The 21,480-nt window shown below is 41.5% G+C and overlaps 1 protein-coding gene across 1 annotated transcript in view; it reads right to left on the bottom strand.

Moving 5' to 3' along the window:
• Positions 1–652: 652 nt before the first annotated feature.
• SLC2A13 (solute carrier family 2 member 13) overlaps positions 653–21,480 on the bottom strand; it is a 323,937-nt gene continuing 303,109 nt past the window's right edge. Inside the window, exons 8-10 of the mRNA XM_090042052.1 lie at positions 9,331–9,452; positions 8,727–8,879; positions 653–7,543 (exon numbers count right to left, since the gene is read on the bottom strand). Coding sequence (XP_089898178.1) covers positions 7,317–7,543; positions 8,727–8,879; positions 9,331–9,452 — 502 coding nt within the window. The 3' untranslated portion in view covers positions 653–7,316. The remainder of the gene's footprint in view (positions 7,544–8,726; positions 8,880–9,330; positions 9,453–21,480) is intronic.

Below are 21,480 nucleotides of genomic sequence, written 5' to 3'. Positions count from 1 at the left end.
AACAATCATCCCCAACTCCACCCTACCCATGCCTCTCCCGGTGGGGAGTTCTGTCACAGCTAAGGAAGACTCTGGTAAGTTGTATTATCTCTGGCTGTGCTTTCACTACATCTTGTGCACGAGCCGTCTCGCAGGCATCCCTGATGGTGTTTGGGTAGACGGACATGCTAGTAAACTATACGGCCCATTTCACTTGGGATCTCAAGAGTCTCTAATTGAAAGTCAAAGCTTCCTAGGAGAATCTCACTTTGTAGTGTGACTTTGTCCTTGGGGTGGGCAGGGTGGTGGGTTTGTAGCTCTTTCAAACTCATTGATTTCTTTGCCTTCCTTAAGAAGTCACAAGGCTTCTCTGCCTCCCTTGAAGATGCTGAATAAGGAAAGCAGTAAGGTGGGGGGTGAGGGGGAAGCCTCCAGGAAAGAAAAGGAAACCAGTCAGTCCTTAAGGAAGTGGTATGTGGTCATCACAAAACACTGATACTCAAGACATATTATTTAAGAGTGTAGGAATCAAATGGATTATGCAATGCACTGGCATCACGTAAGGTACCATGTAAATCCTAATTTTAGCTCATTTTTAAATGACTGTTGTTCCACCTGTAAAGAGTCACCTAAATTCAAGTACAAATAAAATCCTGAGACAGAATCTGTAATTAACTATCTCACTTTTTATTGTGTTCATTTACAATCTGGCATTGACAATTCTTTGAAGATTCATTTTAAATGTAAGAACAAAATTCAGTAAAGCAATTAAAACAGAAATTAATTATTTAACTTTACATCACTAAGGTCTCATAAAATGTACACCACTTTCAAACATTATAGGTTTGATCGGCTGCAAAAGGAAATGGCACATGTTCGACATTATTAAGAGATAACGTAGACAATCCAGTGAATATGTGTTCATATTAGTTTTGCCAAAACCTGTTTGTTAAGTACTAAATACTGTAACATGCAGTCAGGGATTAGGCTTCACATATGCATTAAGCATAAAAGTACCACTTTCAATTTAGTTTCAAAATACATTTTATTTCAAATATTTTAAATCTGAATTTATTATAGAAATAGCAAGTCAGAGATGCTGTTGGCTTAAGTAAGTCTAACTGAAGAACTCCTGCATGTGTAGGGTTGATCCTCCACTATGCCCTGTTCCCGCAGAGAACTTAAGCAAATGCATAATTTTAAGCACATGAATAGTCTTACTGCCTTCACTGGGCTACAGGACTATGTGTAGTACTGGGACTATGCAAGTGCTTAAAACTGAACAGTTGATGTGTGTTCTGCTGGACTGGGGCTCCAGTGTAACCTGGGGCAGGTGCACAGCTTTAAGAGAACTACTGCACTTTACTCTCACTGAGGACCTGTCCCACGAGGCTGAGTTTTTGCTGCAGAAATCCTAGCGATAGTCCCACTTCTGGTACTTTTGTAGATCTGCAGAATGTTTAAGGCAGTGAGAGAAATTTGCCTGTTTTCTGACGCTATAAATCTGCAGGAGCCAGCTGTTTTTGGCAGGTGTACCACAAAGTAGCCCTGCACCCTTCCTGGATGCCACTCTGATCCCTTTCCTCTGCCTGGTTTTCTGATCTAATTTCTGCTCTCTGCCCTGTCTGATCTTCTGCTCTGCTTCTCCCTGTCCTATCCGCTGCTGCGTTGCTGGTCTCTTCCCTGATCTGACTCATGCCACACACACAGGCTGCCTATGCCACTTGTGCCACAGGTTGGCCACCCTTGGTATAAATTGTATTCTGATTTTTAAGTGCATGGACATTATTCACGTATCATCATTCATCTGTGCTACCCCTTGCTAGTTAGATAAACACAATGAACTGTCAAAGTATGTTCTGGGAAATAAAACCCAAAGAAAAAACTGTCAGTTTAAACAGAACCATATTTAGAGCTTCATACTTCTACATGCCATCTTCTTCACTCAGATGTAACGTACTGTATATTTACTACATAAAAAGGAAGGGTTTCTGGAAACTGGATTCATGATGCCTGATTCTGCTCTAACATATATAGGTGAAACTCAGGAATAACTCTATTTAAGTTGATAGAGGTACACCGTTGAGAAACTGGTGTAAGTGAGATTAGAAACATGCCCTTGGTTCACACTAACAGGTCATGTGGCTAAAATATTTCCATATACAGAACTTTGGAACACCATTAACACTCTGTTACAAAACACCACAGTGATGATTATTGGCACATAGAAATCTCATTTCTCTATATGAAAACATACACAAAATAGATAAGAACTGCCATTTTCTCTGACTTTTAAAATCTATAGATTTGCCTTAAGGAGTTTACCCCCCACCCCAGTAGCACAAACAACAATATTTCTCTAACAATGTTCACCTAAAAGAATTGACTGTGCTGACATTTTTAACACCGCTAAAACCTAAACCACTTCATAGATTATGTTGAACTATACTGTACACAAGGCTATGAAGATTTATAGAAAACCACCAATATTTTTGAACAGAAAATGTGACTTATTTAGGTCTGGACAACAATTCAGAGTCATTTTTATAGGCAGCAGCTACATGTAAGCTGTAAATATTACCCGCAATAAAACACATTTTGCCGTAAAGCACATATTGTGGATTATCTGCTTCTGGCCTGGTACACGAAGCTCTATATTCTTTCAGACAAAGAGGAATGGGATTTGGTTCATTGGAATCTCTCAGAAAAAGTGCACAAACATCTTTGCTTTTTAAAGTGCTTAACAGAACTTTGCCTTTCAACGAAACTCCTTCCATACTACAGAACAACACATCTCTTTTGTTTGAGCAATGCTTAGCTAATAAAAATAAGGCTTTATGTATTTTCTTACAGTGTTTAACCCCCCCCCCCTCCAAATTGTTAAAATCAGATTGAAGTTGAGCAAGCAAAATCCCAGAACTATGAATTAGGTCCACCCTTAACTACCCACTGGATGCTGTCCACAGGGCCAGGCCCAGTGCCCTGAAAGCCAAAGGGAAGACTCCCATTAACTGTCACAAGCTTCTCTCAAGGCCTGAGGGTCAGACTTGGTTTAGTGACCCAACCAGGCAATTGAGGGCTGTGGGGACTCTGCAGATGAAAGGGAGAGAGGAGAGATGGAGCTCCACTATTCTTCTAGCTCAGTCCTGGACCCCCATCAAGTTTTCACACACAGAGGAGTCACTGATGTCAATGGTAGTAATCCCCGGACCTGGGCTCCACAGTTCCACAAGTTTCTAATTTTGTAAAATAGCAGCGGGACCCCTGCTATAGGGCCCTCTGCACCCATAGAGGAGCAGCAAGATCTGCCATTTTGGCATATTCACTTTGGTGAATAAACTTGTTTGTCTCCACCAACCCCCTCCCCACCTTGGGGACAGGCACTTTGAGGTAAGTAACAAAAGATTTCTTGTCTGTGGGGTCTCAACTGAAACATCACTTTAGAAAACTCTTTAATACAGTATCTTTGTTCTTTGATTTCCTAGCAGTAACTTTTCCACAAATGAAATATCACAACTTCCAATTCATTCAAAAAGATGTTAGCATGGTAACATTTCTTATGATGCATCTTCCCCTATTACATGGGTATCACTGTCCATGGCTGTCACTGCAAGTCACAAGATAATAAATACACTTATGAAAATGAACTACTGTGCATGCATTGCAACTACATTTCATTTTTTATTGATTCCTAAAGGCTTAGTCCCTTTTATTATCTTCAAAACTTTTTAAAGTGTTTATTTCAATAACTTGACAAGGGGCAGAAACAAGTAGCAAATAACTTTAGAGAAGTTATTGAGAATTCTAAAACTGGTTAGCATATTGCGATACATGAACTAAATCAGAAAGATTAAAAATGCATCTGGACTGACTTTCCTGCACTTATTTTCAGACTAACATGATGCAAAGCAGCAGGGGTATCAAATACCACAAATTTTAATGAACAACAGATAAACCAGTTTACCCAAAATTGTGCTACCAACTTGACTCTAACTTTCCTGATGCACAGAACACCTGAATTAAGCATGCAATACTCATAACAAAACAATATCACATCTTCTACAGAAAGCTTTTAATAAAAATATTGTGCATTGTGCTTAGGCGTACTTTTAAAATTAAAATCTTACTGTAAGAAATTATTTGGCTACATTGTATTTATATCCTTTTATCTGGAATGTTATTAAGTCTACCCCATGCTAGCAAAAATTTTTAAAACTTAAAATATGCACAAATATAAAAAATCTGTTGCAAAATAGAAACATTTATTTAATTTTCTTCATACATTATAAATGTTCACAGATTCTAAAAATAAAACCCTAATTGTGTAAGAGTAATTTCAAGTATTTATTTGATCTCATTTTTCTCATAAATAAATCTTGTATTATGTCTAATGCTCCTAAGAAATGGAATGTTATCTCTGATTTGTAAAAATGAACAGGAATAGGAAGACAAACTCCACTGAGGTGGGGGAGAAGTGACAGAAAATAAACCAGTAGGTTTTGTGCCCTCATTATTCAGCTATATTCACTACTGAAATGCCTGGTGTGATTTTAGATGCTATGTGGAGAGCAGGTAAATGTCATGCAAGACTTTAGAAAATGGTCTGCAATAAGATTAATAAGATTAAAATCACAAGAGTCAGAGAAAAATAGTTGAGCACTGTGTGCACAGTTGAATGCCATTTATGCAAACATCACTGAAACAATGTTGACAAATGAAGATGGTCTTCTGTTGCTAAAAAGCCCCAACGTTGGTCTGAAAAACAAGACACTGATCTTGTGACAAGGTACTATCACAGTAACTTTACTTTGGTTATGCCACGTGAGTGACATCAATGCATTTATCTTTGTGTACTCATGGATGTTGGTGCAATAGGGGGACATGAAATGAATACTGAAAGTACTATTCACCACCTGCATTCTAACGAATTTGGCCCCAGTCCAGTAAAGCACTATATGGAGGAGACTAATCACGTGCGTTAAATCAAGTACATACTTAAGTACTTTGCTGGATCCTGGTTCTAAGTCCCAATTTACAAAAGTCTTTACATACTTGCTTACGATAACTTCTAATGAGGACAGACACTAGGTAAGCACACATTGAAAGTTATGCACTTGTTTACAGGCTGTCCTGAAGAGGGACACTTTCCTGACGTAGGGCTTTGGAGAAGACTTTTGGGCTTCAGGCAGAAACCAGTTTGCCCATAAAAGTGTTTGGTCTTGCCTATTACAAGTGCAGCGTACGAATGATTATGACTATGGCATGCCTTTGGTGAGGGTTGTAAATAGGCAATGGGTGTGAAAGTTGGGATGTGTCCATGAGCCTGTACACGACAGAACATTTTCAACGGCGGGTGCTCCAAACACAAACATAACATGAGCTTAAAAGAGAGAAGAGGTCTAAGGCCAGAGAGCCCAGTGCTCCGACTGCTCAGCTAAGTCAGTGTTCAGAGTCCAGCACTGCCTAAGTTTTGAGAATCTGATTTATTGAAAAGCCCCTCCTCCTTCTGTCACGCTTTCCTCTCCATTTCCAAGCCAAATTACAGAGGGACATTTTAAAACCTTTCCCTTTTAAAAATGTTTCTTTGATTGTTTTTACAAAGTTATAAAGACAGCCACAAAAAGACACTGAACAGACAAAATACACAAAACAAGGGGGAAAGAGTAAGAAAAACCCCTGTATAAAATTATATAGAACAGTATAAACCAGACCTGGAAATTGCAATAAAAACTTATTATCCATGTGACCTACTAAAAATAATTAGGTAACAAATAACATTTTGTTTTTTAAACAGCAAACCCACATTCAAGGTATTTCTTTCCACTCCAACAGAAGGCAAGCAAGCCCACCTCTAGAAATGGAATGACAGTTTCACTGAAATATACTTAATGCAAATAAAGACATGTTTTACCAGGGGACAGGGAGCCATATATAAGCAAAGGGGTATTTCCATATTCTTTCAAAGGAACGAATATTTCTAAGGTATGAGTCTGAATTTCTGACATTTTTCAAACTTATATCTCTGAAGGATTAAAAAGGAAAGGACAGTAGACAAGAGAATCACATTAATGTACCTTTACAAAACCCAATTTTATGCTAAAGTAAGTACATTTTTGGCAGGTGAAAAAAATACAATTTATAATAATTGTTTTATTCTTGTGGTGAGGCCACATGAATAGATTTTTGTGCCTGACATGGCAAATTTTCTTGACAATTTTGCAATGCTTCATAAGGCAATTAATGAATACAAGCTAATGTAGGCTTTTGTCCACTACTACATTTCTGAGGGGATCCAAGTATGCTGGTTAAGTGAAAGGAGACAGATTTACTAGGATCACGTTGCACAAACACCAATATCAATGGAAAGCAATAGGGATATTAAATTGCAATCAACATTCAGCTTTTCAGCACAAAAGCTTTACCGTGATTTTATTTTTTCAAAATGGTGATATTTTGTCTTCAAACAAGGTGTATACCTGAATGCTCAGATGCACAAATAAGAGGGAAAAAAATCATTTCCATTTAACCTAGGCCTTTAAATTGCACTTAATAATAGATGTTACTTTTTTGTGTAGACAGTCATGATTACCTACACCCTGTTGTGAGCTTATAGTTGTTCTTTGGCAATTTAGTTCACGAATGCCACCTACTGTTTATATTATGTAGTCAAAGAGCAGTAGTTGGACAATGTAAAACATCCATTCTGAGATTATAGTCGAAACACTGAGCATGTCCAAGTATGGCTCTCTGTTAATCACCACAAAGCACCAAAAAGTGGAATTCCATCAGAATAACTTAGAGACCTCTTGCCTACATATACAGAAGATATTTGTATTTTCAAAACTCAGTTATTGTTGTAAATATTTACTGCTATAACAACCTGTGGATTTCACATTTTGCTTATTACACAGCAGAATAATTTGAAGGGCCACAGAAGTGTAAACACAAGGTCTTTTATGATCCATCTGGTTTCTGATTAGCCATTATATTATTTTTATCAGTAAATAAAGATAATCACTCTGTATCACTGTGTGCTATCCATTTCATTTGGTGTAATGCACAAATTGGAGTAATTCAGGAGGGTGCAGAATCTCACACAGTTGGTAAAAATTTATATTACCATAGAATGAAATTTCCTTTGGAAGCCATTGCTTTCACTTATCAAGAAAACAGCAGAACATTTTATTGTCTATCAAATGAAGTATTATAGAACATAAAAGCATTTGTAACAAAACAGTAGAAAGAAGAACCAGACCAGAAGCAGGGCAGTGAGGTCACCAAGAGCTGTTCTTCCCCCAGAAGGCTTTTAAATGATTAAATACATCAGCAGCTGAAAATTATTCCACATCAGAAGCATCATTGTCAGAAAGATGATAATTACTTCCCTTCACCCGAATATATTCAATATACCTCCCTTCATCAGAATCTGACATACCGCATGTACATAGCTTGCTTTCAAATAAAGATTCAATTTCCTCTAGTTTTTTCCCTTTAGTCTCAGGAAGGCATCCATAGATGAAAATGAGTCCCACGCCAGCAAACCCTGCGTAGAGGAAGAATACTCCTGCAATATAAAACAACACATGTACCAGGTTACATAATATTTCCTCTCAGCCTTTTTTATGGAACAAAAGGAGCAACAGAATTTAGAAGCTACAGAAATCAAAGAAGACTGTGAAAGTAAAGATTTCAGCTGTAGCATTACAATAAAAACTAGATGAATGTGGACACAAGGAAAGAATGCTTTATTATACGACACTATAATAGCTCAAATGAAGAAGGAAGCAATTATTCCATTTGGTTTTGGAGTAATGTGGAAATTAATATGGATCTTTTTCACTTAACTGCTTCACACTTAAAAATAAGTAGCAATAATATTAAAGGAAGCCAAGAACAAAGACAGGTATGAAGCACAAGGGGCTCTCCCTCCTATGTGAAAGGACCCTGAGATGACCTCAAAAGCATAAGCCATGTTCACACTGCAGCAGCAGCAGCAGCAGCATTTTCTAGTGGGGAATGTCACCATGTATGACCCCCTGGCTTGCACTCTCCAAATCCAGAAATAAAGCCATAAGGTTGCTTTGGGGTGGCCTCATATGGTGGCTCTTGAGACCTCAATCTCCACTGTTTTTGGGAGTGTCTGTGGGGGATGACCTTGGCTATGTCACCACAGGGAAGATGTGGCCATAGAAATGTTTAAAGAAAACAGACAACTGAAATACAAGAGGTAAACTCAAACTGTAGAATGTCTCCTCTCTAATTATGGGAATTTTGATGTGACAGACGAAGGTGGCTCTGTATCTGCTTTGCCAGAGGGCAGACAAGATCAAAGACTAACAGATCACCATCAGTGATCCCACCAATCCTCAGAATGATGGTTCTGTGGATCATGGCCAAATACTGCTCTAGAAGGACTCTGGGGTCGCAGGACTGCCTGTGAATCCTGCTGTGAAGTTCTATGTAGACTATGGCATGAAGAAGAATCTCAGCTGCCACTACATGGTAACACTTTACAAATGTTGCCTTTTTCAACAGGAACTGTTGTAGTTCACTAAATAGACGGTTTCTTTCCTTTATATCATATTAGCATCTTTTCGGATTCTCCTTTTCAGTAGAAGTCATTAAGCCAATGTCAATCAGCTGAACTTGCATACTACCACAGGGCTAAAATATCCATAATACGAACTGCAGCAAATTTACATATCGTGGTATGTAAAATATTAGCATCAGGTATACATACTACTTACCATAGTATGTAAGGTACTCTGCTATATGCAAAAATGTCAGTGATACAAGAACATTGAAAATCCAGTTGACACCAGATGAACATGCATTCCCTATGCTTCTGGCCCAAAGTGGATATATTTCAGAATTTACTGTCCAAGGCATGGGTCCCATTCCTGAGAATATCAGAAAGATTTACTTTAGCATAACAGTCAATGGAACAGTAAGAAAAGTTCAACGTGGTCTGACTATTCCAAACTTTTAAGTGTTCAAGAATTATTTTAAAGCTACATGCTAAAACAGGGGACAACCATTTTGTCACATACCACAAAGTAAGCCCCATGCCTTCTTCAAGCACCACCCCAACTCCCTTCCCCTGTCCGATCTGCTGTCCTGCTATTTGCTTCCTGCCCTGTGCTCCTTGCTTGATCTGTTGCTCTGCTTTCTTCTCTCTGTCCTGACAGTGTTCCTTGTTTGATCTGCTATTCTGTTTTCTCCCTGTCCTATCTGTCACTATGCTGCCTGCCCCCTAATCTGCTGCGTGCGACATACAGAGGCTACCTGTGTCACTTGTGGCACAGAAACCACAGGTTAGCCACCCCTGTGCTAAAACAAGTATTTGTTTACCAGGTGCGAAGAAAACCAGGTATAAAATAAGGCCCAGAAGAGCTGTCCAAGCGTAGGGAGTAGGACAGTAGTTGTATGCCCAAAATAAATCTTCTCTTTTGAACATGGTTTCATTTGAACACCTGAAAAATTACCATATAAAATGAACATTAGGTAATACATTTCAGGAAATGAACAGCATTTCAATATGAAACATCTTAGTCAAAGTGCTAGAAATGTAAGATAAAATAAGTATACAATTAGAAAGCTGAACTGTCACTTAATTTAATCAAGACATTTTGGGCCAAATTCTATATTCAGGTATGCAGCATCTTCCAGTGCTTTTCAAAGATACTTTGTGTTTAATACCATAGCCCAAGGAGGAATATGAGAAGAGGTCTTCATTTTAACAGCAGACTCCTGTCTACAATTCTTCAGTGGAACAGTCTCTATTTCCAATGGGACCATTCACATAACTGTTGCTCACTCGAGTCAGAACTTCAGTATTAGGTCTCTAGGCAAAATGTGGTACATGGATTACAGATAAATTTACAGATTGGTGACTGATAAAAGAGGCAAGAGACAGGTCTACAACCTGATCTTTTATTGCTTACACCCCAAAACACGGAAACAAACACTAATCCCAAAGTCTATGTCTACTCATGACAGCACAACATAGACAACACATACTTACACTGGGCTGGGGAGACTCAACTGCGGGGAAGAGGTAGCAGATCTGCCTCAATTTTCTAAATTTTCCAAATTTCCCTCCAGCCCATATTTTAAATTTATAGATGCCTATTCTAATAAATGTTTTGCTTGGTTTTATTTATATTTCTTTGTTTCACTGAAAATTTTGTCACTGGAGTAAACCAGATTTCTTGTAAACCTGAAGATGTCAGTTAGTTGGGATTTATGTTCCTGTGAAAGTTACACTTCCATAACTCTATCCTGTTCCCCTCGTAATTGTGGAGTGCTTCTTTTTCCTCCCATCTTAGTTTATGGTCTTCTCTGATAAGGCTGCTTTGCTTTTACAACTTTTTTAAGAATCTTACCAAAAATATATCTTTTACAGCAAAACAGTATCTAATATATTTAGTTACACTAATCATTAGTGTAAGCTAAAGCTACGATACAGTATATTTGGATCATCTAATTTAAGGCCTTATTTTCTGTTTAATTGGATCTCATTACTGGTGTAGCTGGACATGTTGACGGCTTCCTTTGTTTTGCTGGCCAAGCTCTGGTTGTCACATCTGCAAAGTTCATTTTACAGTCATTTAGGGCATTTTTACATTTGGCAGGGAGAGTGGGGGTGCTTTAATTAGCAAGCCATGCTAATTAAAAATGCCAGAGCATCATACGTATCAGCATCCCTGCACCAAAAAATGGCGGCGGGGTGCTTTAAACTAAAGCTCGTTGAGTTAGCTTTAATTCAAAGTACCCTGCCGCCATTTTTCAGTGCAGGGATGCTGATACATGTGATGCTCGAGTTTGCTGGAGTGCTGGATTTCCAGCACATCGGAGCAGGCTCCCTGCACACACCTCAGAGACAGGCTTTGGGGCCTTTGGTTTAGCCACACTTCTGCAGCTTGGTATGGCCCCCTTGAAAATGGTGAGGTTGGCAATATATGCTACAGTAGTAGCATTCAGCCAGAGGCACAGCTGGCCTGGGGCAGTCCCCCAAACCCCTCACTTTCCCTGTAGCTTTTCTGGCTCTGGAAGGTTTGGCCGTGCGCAGAAGCAGCAGCTGGAGTTCACTGGTGCTGAGGGAAGATGTCACCTCCTGCAGACATCTATGTTGACGGCCACAAAAACTCCTAATTTTAGTGGCAAAAAATAGGGTGACATCTCTCCCCAGCAGCAGCAAATTCCAGCTGCTTGCCTCCTCAGGACTACGTTTCCTGACGTACCCTTCACTCACTGGCACACACACTGCTGCTGTTACTGCCAGAGGAGGCGGCAGCAAGGTGCGAGTCCCTTCCTCTGGACACTACTCTGGAGCCGCTTGTGCCTGTTCGGTGACTGCAGATGCTAATGTGACCACCTGCACTTCTTGCCACTAATGTAACCAGGGGAGCCTTTCTTCATTCACTAAGCAGTAAACTGCTCATTGAGGAACCCTTTCTCATTCAGTGTCTGTCTGTTTGCTTCCAGCTATGAGGTGACAAATATGCATAATGGCTCAATATCATTCAAAAAGAAGGCTATCATCTTTTTTTTTTAATCAACCTTTCATAGCATTTCATGCACTGCACCATTCAATTCAAGCATTGTCCACAGAGTGATATTTACATACACTGGTGAGCTGCGGGTATGCTGGCGATTTCTCAAATATGAGTTGAGAAACCTGCTTAATTTCCAAGCACCTGGTGACAACACAGCCTTCGCCCATTACCATCCTTTCCATTTGCATCATTATCAAATCACGGGATTGCTCGGACAATTTCACAGTTTCACTAGTACACATATGCTTCTTTTACTGCTACTTTTATTTCATTTGCAGGTGCTTAGTAATGAATACCAGCTGATTATCACTTTAAAATGTCTGGATACAAACAATGCAGTAATTGGTTTCTTGATTCCTTTCAGCCAGTACTGCAGCTGCCCCTCGAAGAATAGTCCGATGCTTTCTTGTGAAAGTGTCTCTCAGTAAACAAAGTTACTTGGTTTATTATCTTGTATCCATTTATATCAGCATGCACCAACCTGCTGATTCACAGAGCCAGGCCACCAGGAGGCCTAGACGTTTCATTTTACCACTGTTTTCTCCCAGATGTGTCCTACTTTTGACAGAGTGGAATAAACAGACTATATGGAAAAAACACATGTTGTTAAAAACCTCCTACTGCTGAGGCCACTGATCTTTTCCCTCTAGAACCCCCTGTAAGTGAGAGGAAGCTCTGTTTCAGGAACATGGATTCAGTGCAACAGAAATAAGAACAGCACGAGAAAATGGAATTGGCAAAACCTCAGCAAGTATGAATCTGTCTCAAACAGCAAGCATTAGCTACAGACAGAGCTTTGCACTTGCTGTAGGCTAGCACACCAAGAGATGCAAATAAATAAACCTCATTCAAGGCCAGCACTCCAAAAATTTACTGCAGCATGAAGTACTGCTCATGTGGTCATTTTAATACAATCATCTATCATGTTACTAAGGACTGTCTTACTAGTAATAGGTACTGCACGGTACGCAGCTCCTAAAGAGCTGTATCTGGTACTGAATGAATGGAAAGCCTATGGCAGCTGCTCAAATACTTTCCCAGCAATCTTCAGAAATGCAAGTTCAAGGAGAAAATTTCACAGCAATAGTTTGTAAAAGAAAATCAAATCAGGTACTAGTGCAAAGGGTTTATAAATAACAAGACTGTGTCAAACCATTACCATAAAACTATAAACTGTAAGGATGTATTGGTTCATTTCCCCTCAAAATGCAGCTTAAGAGAGAACATAATAGTTTTACAGTTAAAATATTTTAATACAAGTTGCTTTTGTTAAGTAAGGTCTACAGACAGTTTTAGCAGCACCTTTTATTCTAATTAATGAAAATTAAACAACCATTGAAAATGAATAATTCTAGACGAAAACACAGTGTCTCAGGATCACTCAAACGTTTTAACAGTGGATTTTATCAGCCCTACAGACCGGAAACAAATCTAGAACAATAGTACAATGTTTTAGTATATGTATTATATTTGATGACATGCTTTAGTGAATTTGTACAAATTCATATTCACATGGTAACATCTATTTGTTGAACTTAGATAAGATAGTTACAAGGTGTTCTGTATATTATTGCTAGATGAGACCGCTGATACTTTGACAAATAATGCCCTCTCCTTTACTTGAAATAAATACAATCACAAGCAAAACACACGATCAGTTTATGGGGTTATTGAAAAACAATATGTGCATACATAGAATCATAGAAAGTTATAGTTGGAGGGGACCTCAAAAGGTCATCTAGTCCAACCGCCTGCTCAAAGCAGGGCCATCCTCAACTAGATCATCCCAGGGAAAGCTGTCTAGCCGGGTTCTGAAAACCTCCAAGGATGGAGATTCCACCACTTCTGGGTAACCTCTTCCAGTGTTTTAGTACCCTCCTAGTGAGAAAATTATTTCTAATATCTAACCTAAAGTTCCCTTGCTGCAACTTGAGACTGTTGCTCCTTGCTCTGTCATCTGCCACCATTGAAAACAGTCTGGCTCCATCATATTTTGAACTCCCTTCAGGTAGTTGAAGGCTGCTATTAAGTCCCATCAGTCTTCTCTTCTCTAGATTAAATAAGCCCAGTTCCCTCAGCCTCTCCTCCTATGGCATGTGCCCCAGCCCTTTCACCATTTTCACTGCTTTCTGCTGGACTGTCTCCAATTTGTTCTTTCTGGGGTGGGAGACCCAGAACTGAACACAGTACTCCAGATGTGGTCTCACCAATGCTGATTAGAGGGGAATAAACGCTTCCCTTGACCTAATGGCAACACTCCTACCAGTGCAGTCCAATATGCTCTTAGCCTTCTTGGCAACAAGGGCACACTGCTGTTCAAATTCAGCTTACTGCCCATAGTAACCCCCAGGTCTTTTTCTGCAGAGCTGCTGCCCAGCCAGTCAGTCCCCAGCCCGTACTGGTGCATGGGATCGTTCTGTCCTATGTCTGCACTTTGCACTTGTCCTTATTGAACCTCATGAGATTCCTTTTGGCTCAAACCCCCTATTTGTCTAGGTCACTCTGAATCCTAGCCCGACTACTCCCCCCAGCTTGGTGTTATTTGCAAATTTGCTGAGGGTGCACCCTATGCCATTTTCCAGGTCACTGCTGAAGACATTGAACAAAACTGGCTCCAGGTCTAACTCTGGGCACTTTACTTGATACCAGCTGTCAACTAAACATGACCCATTGATTACTACCCTCTGAGCCTGATGTGCAGCCAGTTTTGTGACAGTCCATTCATCCAGCCTATACTTCCTTAGCTTGCCTGTGAGAATGCTGTGGGAGACGGTACCAAAAGCCTTGCTAAAATCATGGTATATCACATCCCCCTGTCTCCCCGTATCCACAGAGCCAGTCACCTCATCATAGAAGGCAATCAGGTTGATTAGACATGGTTTGTCGCTGGAAAATCCATGCTGACTGTTCCTAATCACCTTTTTCTCCTTCAAATGCTTAGAAATGGATTCCTTGAGGATGTACACCATGATTTTTCCAGGGACTGAGGTAAGGCTGACTGGTCTATAGTTCCCTGGGTCCTCTTTTCCCCCTTTCTTAAATATGGGCACTACATCTGTCCTTTTCCAGTCATCTGGGACCTCTCAAGATCGCCATGAGTTTTCAAAGATGATGGCCAATGGCTCTGCAATCACATCAGCCAACTCCTTCAGCACCCTTGGGTGCATCCCATCCAGACCCATGGACTTGTACATGGCCAGCTTTTCTTAAATAGTCCCTAACCTTCTCTTTTAGTACTGAGGGCTGCTCAGCTCCTCCCTAAAGTCTGCTGCCCACTGCAGTAGTCTGAGAGCTGACCTTGCCTGTGAAGACTGAGATGAAAAAGGCATTGAATACTTCAGCCTTTTTTGCATCCTCTGTCACAAGGTTGCCTCCCCCCGCATTCAGTAACAGACCCACACTTTCCCTGATCCTCTTTTTGCTACTGGCATACTTGTAGAAACCCTTCTTGTTATCCTTCATATCCCTTGCTAGCTGCAACTCCAATTGTGCTTTGGCCTTCCTGACTTCATCCCTGCATGCCTGAGCAATGTACTTTTATTTTTTCCTAGTTATTTGTACAACTTTCTACTTCTTAGAAGCTTCCCTTTTGTGATTTAGTTTACTGAAGAGATCCCTGCTAAGCCAAGCTTGTCTTCTGCCATACTTGCTAGTCTTCCTGAACATTGGGATGGTTTGTTCCTGCATTCTCAGTAAGACTTCTTTAAAGTACAGCCAATTCTCCTGGACTTTTGTCCCATTCAGACTGGCCTCCCAGGGGATCCTGCCCATGAGTTCCCTGAGTGATACAAAGTCCAGGGTCCTTACTCTGCTGTTACCCTTTCCCCAACTCAATCATCAAATGGTCACTATCCAAGTTGCCATCCACTACTACATTTTTCCCTGTGTGAGCAGCAGGCCAAGAATAGCATGGCCTCTAGTTCGCCAGTCCAGCACTTGTACCAAGAAGTTGTTCCCAATACTCTCCAGAAACATCCCGGATTGCCTATGCACTTACTTGCTGTATTGCCCTCCCAGGAGATGACAGGGTGACTGCAGTCCCCCATAATAAGTCATGACTTTGATGGTTTCAATAGTAGTAGCATTTGTAAATCATCAGTAACAGTCTTGTATAAAATGCCAATAACAGCGTAAAATTCTTAAGCTTAAGGAAAAATGTGAAAAATTTTTGGTTTAGTTGTCATCACAATTTATTCCTTTACATGACAAGATATGAACACTTGAAAAAAGCTTATTTTGTATAAGTTTGACCCAAAGAAGTATGTAGTGAATGGATGTCTTGGTGCCAACTTCAATAGTCTTTGGATTCTGAGAACTACATTTCTTTTAGTATGAAATGTATTAAAAAAACCAACCTTTTTTCTCATACACAGACACTAAGAAAGAAAAGGAACTTTTTAAGGTTATCCTAAGTTGTACTGCTAAAAATAATGGTACAAAACTGATAAGAAACATTTTCCATGACAGTCAGCATAAATTTTCCAAAGACAGGCCCAACTAGATGGTAAAATAACTTCCAAGTAGAATATTGGAAGGACTTGCATGAGAAGAATTTAGAGCAAGACAAATCACTAGGAAGTATGCTGTAAAGAGCAAGGGAAGGTAAACTAAGCCCGCTGGGGGATGGGGGGACTACTGCCCCTGCTGGCCCACTCAACGGCCATTGCAAAGCCAGCGGACCAAGGCACTTCAAGGGGCACTTAAGGGAGCCCACCCCTGCCCCAGCCCTGGTACAATCTGTGGGCAAGGCAAGAGCCCCCAAGGGCACACTTGCCTGCCTGTACACTAATGCCAGGAGCCTGGGCAACAAGCAGGACGAGCTCGTCCTCCTGCTCAGTGCAAAGAAATATGATGTCATTGGGATAACGGAGACCTGGTGGGACTCCACCCATGACTGGACCACGGGGATAGAGGGCTATACCCTGTACAGGAGGGATCGTGTTGAAAAAAGGGGTGGGGGTGTAGCTCTCTATGTGAAGGAAAGCTACATGTCCCTGCAAGCTGATGTTGGCGACCGGCATGGACAGCTAGAGACCCTCTGGGTAAAAATTCGTGGGGAATTCGGCACAGGGGACACAACGGTGGGAGTCTACTACAGACCTCCCACTCAAAGTCCCGAGCTTGACCAGGAGTTCGCCCGGGAACTGACTGAGGCCGCTTGCTCCAGGACCTTGGTTGTCATGGGTGACTTCAATTACCCGGACATCTCGTGGGAAGATCACTCAGCTAAATCTGAGCGGGCGCAAAGCTTTCTCTCGTGCGTGGATGACCTCTACCTGACTCAAGAAGTCTATGGGCCAACGAGAGGCAAAGCGCTGCTTGACCTGGTACTGGCTACGGGGGATGACCTAATCGGCGACCTAGTGATTGATGGGAAGTTGGGTGACAGCGACACAGAAGTCCTTGACTTCAGAAAAGCCGACTTTGACAAGCTCAAGAGGCTCGTCAGTCAGGCCCTCAGGGACCATGACCCCAGGGAGATGGGAGTTCAAGAAGAGTGGTTGCTTCTCAAGGAAGCGATCCTCAGTGCACAAGCTAAATCTATTCCAACATGGAGGAAAGGCAGCAAGAAGGCACAGAAGCCCCCCTGGCTCTCCAGGGACCTAGCGGACCTACTTGGCTAAAAAGGAAAGCCTACAAAGGATGGAGGACGGGATTCACCTCCAAGGAGGATTACTCCGCGCTGGTCCGGTCCTGCAGGGAGCAAACCAGGAAAGCCAAGGCTGCAACTGAACTCCAGCTAGCTTCAGGCATCAAGGACAACAAAAAGTCCTTTTTCAGATACGTGGGGAGCCGGAGGAAAAGCAAGGGCAATGTTGGACCCCTGCTAAACCAGATGGGGCAACTGACAACTGACGCCCAGGAAAAAGCCAACCTATTAAATAGGTACTTTGCGTCAGTCTTTCATCAGTCACACGGGATGCCCATGCCTGCTATGGGACAGGGAAATCTGGGTGAGGGGGATCCCCTACCCTCCATCAATGCTGACCTCATGAAGGAACACCTTGAGAAGCTGGATACCTTCAAGTCAGCTGGCCCTGACAACCTGCACCCCAGGGTACTCAAGGAGCTGGCGAGCGTCATAGCCCAGTCCCTGGCACAGATCTTTGAAAACTCCTGGCGCTCTGGTGTAGTGCCCGAAGACTGGAAGAAGGCCAATGTGGTGCCGATCTTCAAGAAAGGGAGGAGAGTGGATCCGGCTAACTACAGGCCCATTAGCCTGACTTCTATCCTGGGGAAGATCTTAGAAAAGTTTATTAAAGAGGCCATCCTTGAGGGACTGGCCCAGGCTAACATTCTAAGGGACAGCCAGCATGGGTTTGTTGCGGGTAGGTCTTGTTTGACCAATCTCATTTCCTTCTATGACCAGGTGACCTATCACCTGGACAAGGGAGAAGAGATTGATGTCATATATCTTGACTTCAAAAAAGCTTTTGATCTGGTATCCCATGATCACCTCTTGGCCAAACTGCCCAGTTGTGGCCTTGGCTCCACCACTATCCACTGGCTGGGAAATTGGCTTCGTGGTCGGACCCAGAGGGTTGTGATTGATGGCAGTCATTCATCGTGGTGCCCTGTGACCAGTGGGGTCCCTCAAGGCTCTGTCCTGGGACCCATATTGTTCAACATCTTCATTAACAATGTGGACATTGGAGTCAGGAGTGGACTGGCCAAGTTCGCCGATGACACCAAACTTTGGGGCAAAGCATCCACGCCAGAAGATAGGTGGGTGATCCAGGCTGACCTGGACAAGCTCAGCAAATGGGCAGACAAGAACCTGATGGTGTTTAACACCGAAAAATGCAAGGTTCTCCACCTTGGGAGGAAAAACCTGCAGCACCCTTATAGGCTCGGCAATGCTACGTTGGTTAGCACTACAGAAGAAAAAGACTTGGGGGTCATCATTGACCACAAGATGAACATGAGCCTGCAATGCGATGCTGCGGCTAGTAAAGCGACCAAAATGCTGGCATGCATCCATAGATGCTTCTCGAGCAAATCCCGGGACGTCATTCTCTCCTTGTACTGGGCTTTGGTGAGGCTGCAGCTGGAGTACTGCGTCCAGTTTTGGGCTCCACAATTCAAAAAGGATGTGGAGAAGCTTGAGAGAGTCCAGAGGAGAGCCACGCGCATGATCAGAGGTCAGGAAAACAGATCTTACGATGACAGGCTGAGAGCCACGGGACTCTTTAGCCTGGAAAAGCGCAGGCTCAGGGGTGATCTGATGGCCACCTATAAGTTTATCGGGGTGACCACCAGGATCTGGGGGAACGTCTGTTCACCAGAGCACCCCAAGGGATGACGAGGTCGAATGGTCACAAACTCCTGCAAGACCGTTTCAGGCTGGACATAAGGAAGAATTTCTTTACTGTCCGAGCCCCCAAGGGCTGGAACAGTCTGCCAGCGGAGGTGGTTCAAGCACCTACATTGAACACCTTCAAGAGTAAATTGGATGCTTATCTTGCTGGGATCCTATGACCCCAGCTGACTTCTGCCCTTTGGGCAGGGGGCTGGACTCGATGATCTCCCGAGGTCCCTTCCAGCCCTAATGTCTATGAAATCTATGAAATCTATGAAACATAACTGATTCCTTCCTCATTTAATTCCTATCAACTTTTCCTCCATTTTAAGGATGAAGAATAATGTGTGAATCAGCATAAATCAGGGATGGGCAATTATTTCAGCCAGAGGGCCACTTACTGAGTTTCGGCAAGCCATCAAGGGCTGCATGCTCAGGGCATATTATTATTAATTTTCTACATGTTTAGGGGCGCCGCAGGCCAGATAGAATGGCCTGGTGGGCCACATCCAGCCCCTGGGCCACATTTTGCCCACCCCTGACATAAATGGATACTAAGTGGGTGTAAAATCAATGTCTAGTTAAAACAAGTAGAACTGGATACAAAAATGTATGTAGTTATTTTAGCTTCAAATGGGACAGAAAACAATACAGAAAAATATACCCTCTAAAGATAGGCATTGCTGCTTCTCCCCTTCTGTAAGAATTGTTTACTCCTAAGTGATTTGTTATAATAAAAATGTAATATATATATTCCCAAGCTGATACTCTTCTCTTTGTCAGCATTCTTGCCTGCTCAGCAGAACCTTAAAATCCACAGGAAAAACCTCAAAGGTCAAAGCTACCTACAACCTAAATTTCCCCTGCCTGTAGCTTGAGGCTACTGCTCCTAGTCCTATCCCCTACAGTCAGAGAGAAGCCCATCTCCATCAGTTCTGTAATCTCCTTTCAACTATTTAAATACTGTTATCAAATTCGATATCTTCTCTAAATAAATAACAGTAGTGTTTTCAGCCGTTCTTGATAAGTCTTGCCTCCTAGGCCCCTAATCATTTTTGTTCCCTTACGCTGGACTATCTCCAATCTGCCTACATCCTTCTTGCAGTGCAACGTCCAAAACTGGACACAGTATTCAGGTTACCTTCCCCACAAGATAACAGTGCTGATTTGTTGTGGCTGCCTTGCATCACAGCTTTTGGTGCAAAGTGGAATTAACTTGCCAGTGGGTAGGGAGGTTGCTGATACTGCCTGATACCTATTGGTCATAGGACCAGATAAATACAAAGCTTAAGGTCATCTTTGGATGCCTTCTTGATCTATATCACTTGTCTTTTTGTGCAATCAAATATCTTACCCAATGACAGAAGCATTTTGATACATTCTGTAATTGTAATTAAAAATAACTGCCCCTACACCCTCCACGTGATTTTCTACCTTAGCAACTTTAGATCTTGGATTTTGTTTTTCAAAAAACCCAAACTAATATTTAACATTATGTTTTTCATTGAGAATATATCTCAAGAATGGGAAAAACCCATTATGGATGGCTTTTAAGTCAAACACTGTACTTATATAACCATCCTCTGCTTTATGTGAAACTTAATTTCACCTCCTTCAGTTTTACAAATCTCATCTCCCCAAGCAATGTCTCAACTGCAATAAAAATGATAGATCATTGTAAGAGAATATTTTCTTCCATTATGCTCTGCAGCTGAAAAGAAAGATCCTTCCTGTTTAAGACTTCAAGGATGAAGGGTCTTGTTTAAGATAAAAAACAAAAAGTAAAATGAAACGGGCTTTAATTCAATAATACACTTAAGATTATGCATTCCCTTTAAATAGTGAAAACACAGCTCTAAAACTAAACCAAAGTTAACTTCCCCACCTCAAAATTAATTGAAAACTCCAAACGCTAATCTAAATTTTATTTCCTTTTTCCATACAGAAGGAAGTATCAAGAATGGAATAAGTATCAGTGTGGTAATAAGTTTGATATTTTTGCAAACTTATGCCATGTCTAGACTGCCATTTTATCGTGCCTGGACATGGCATTCATCCTCACCAAGTTGCTCTGAACATATTTGCTCCCCAAGTAGAAGCTATGTAGCTTGGATCCTTGCATCCTTCAGTCACTCAGTAATGCTAATTAACCTACCCCTAGTATGGAATAGACTTGGCTACACTGCCTCCAGTTAGAAGGTAGCGCACAGGCTGAAGGACATTGTTGCTGGGTACGGTAAGTTTACAGTCTAGATATGGCCTTATAGACTAATAAAAAGTATGTAGGTATGTGCTGTACAGTATTATACTTAACCATTGTACTTTGTCTCAGGAGTAGTACATTTATGGCATTATGCACCTCTCACGGATATTTATTTTATCTTTCAGGAGTGGGAAAGAGGGGACAAAAAGATTCTGGTCTTCTACACATTGTTCTTGAACAACTTCATGGATTCAAGTAGTGCCTTGAGTCTATCTAGGGGTGTCTGGATCCTAAGAAAGTTGAGAATCATTGGCCTAATGAGACTGCCTTCCCTTGCAGTTCATGCAAACAGCCTTGGTGTCTCCTATTCCCACCCAGTCCAGACATTTACTAAATATTGTCCTTGTCTCATCTGTCTAGAAAGCATCTTTAGAATCCTC

This window comes from Crocodylus siamensis, chromosome 4, assembly GCF_052110815.1.
Source record: "Crocodylus siamensis isolate JL-2025a chromosome 4, ASM5211081v1, whole genome shotgun sequence".
Lineage (NCBI taxonomy): Eukaryota > Metazoa > Chordata > Crocodylia > Crocodylidae > Crocodylus > Crocodylus siamensis.
This window is presented reverse-complemented; position numbering and strand designations above follow the sequence as displayed.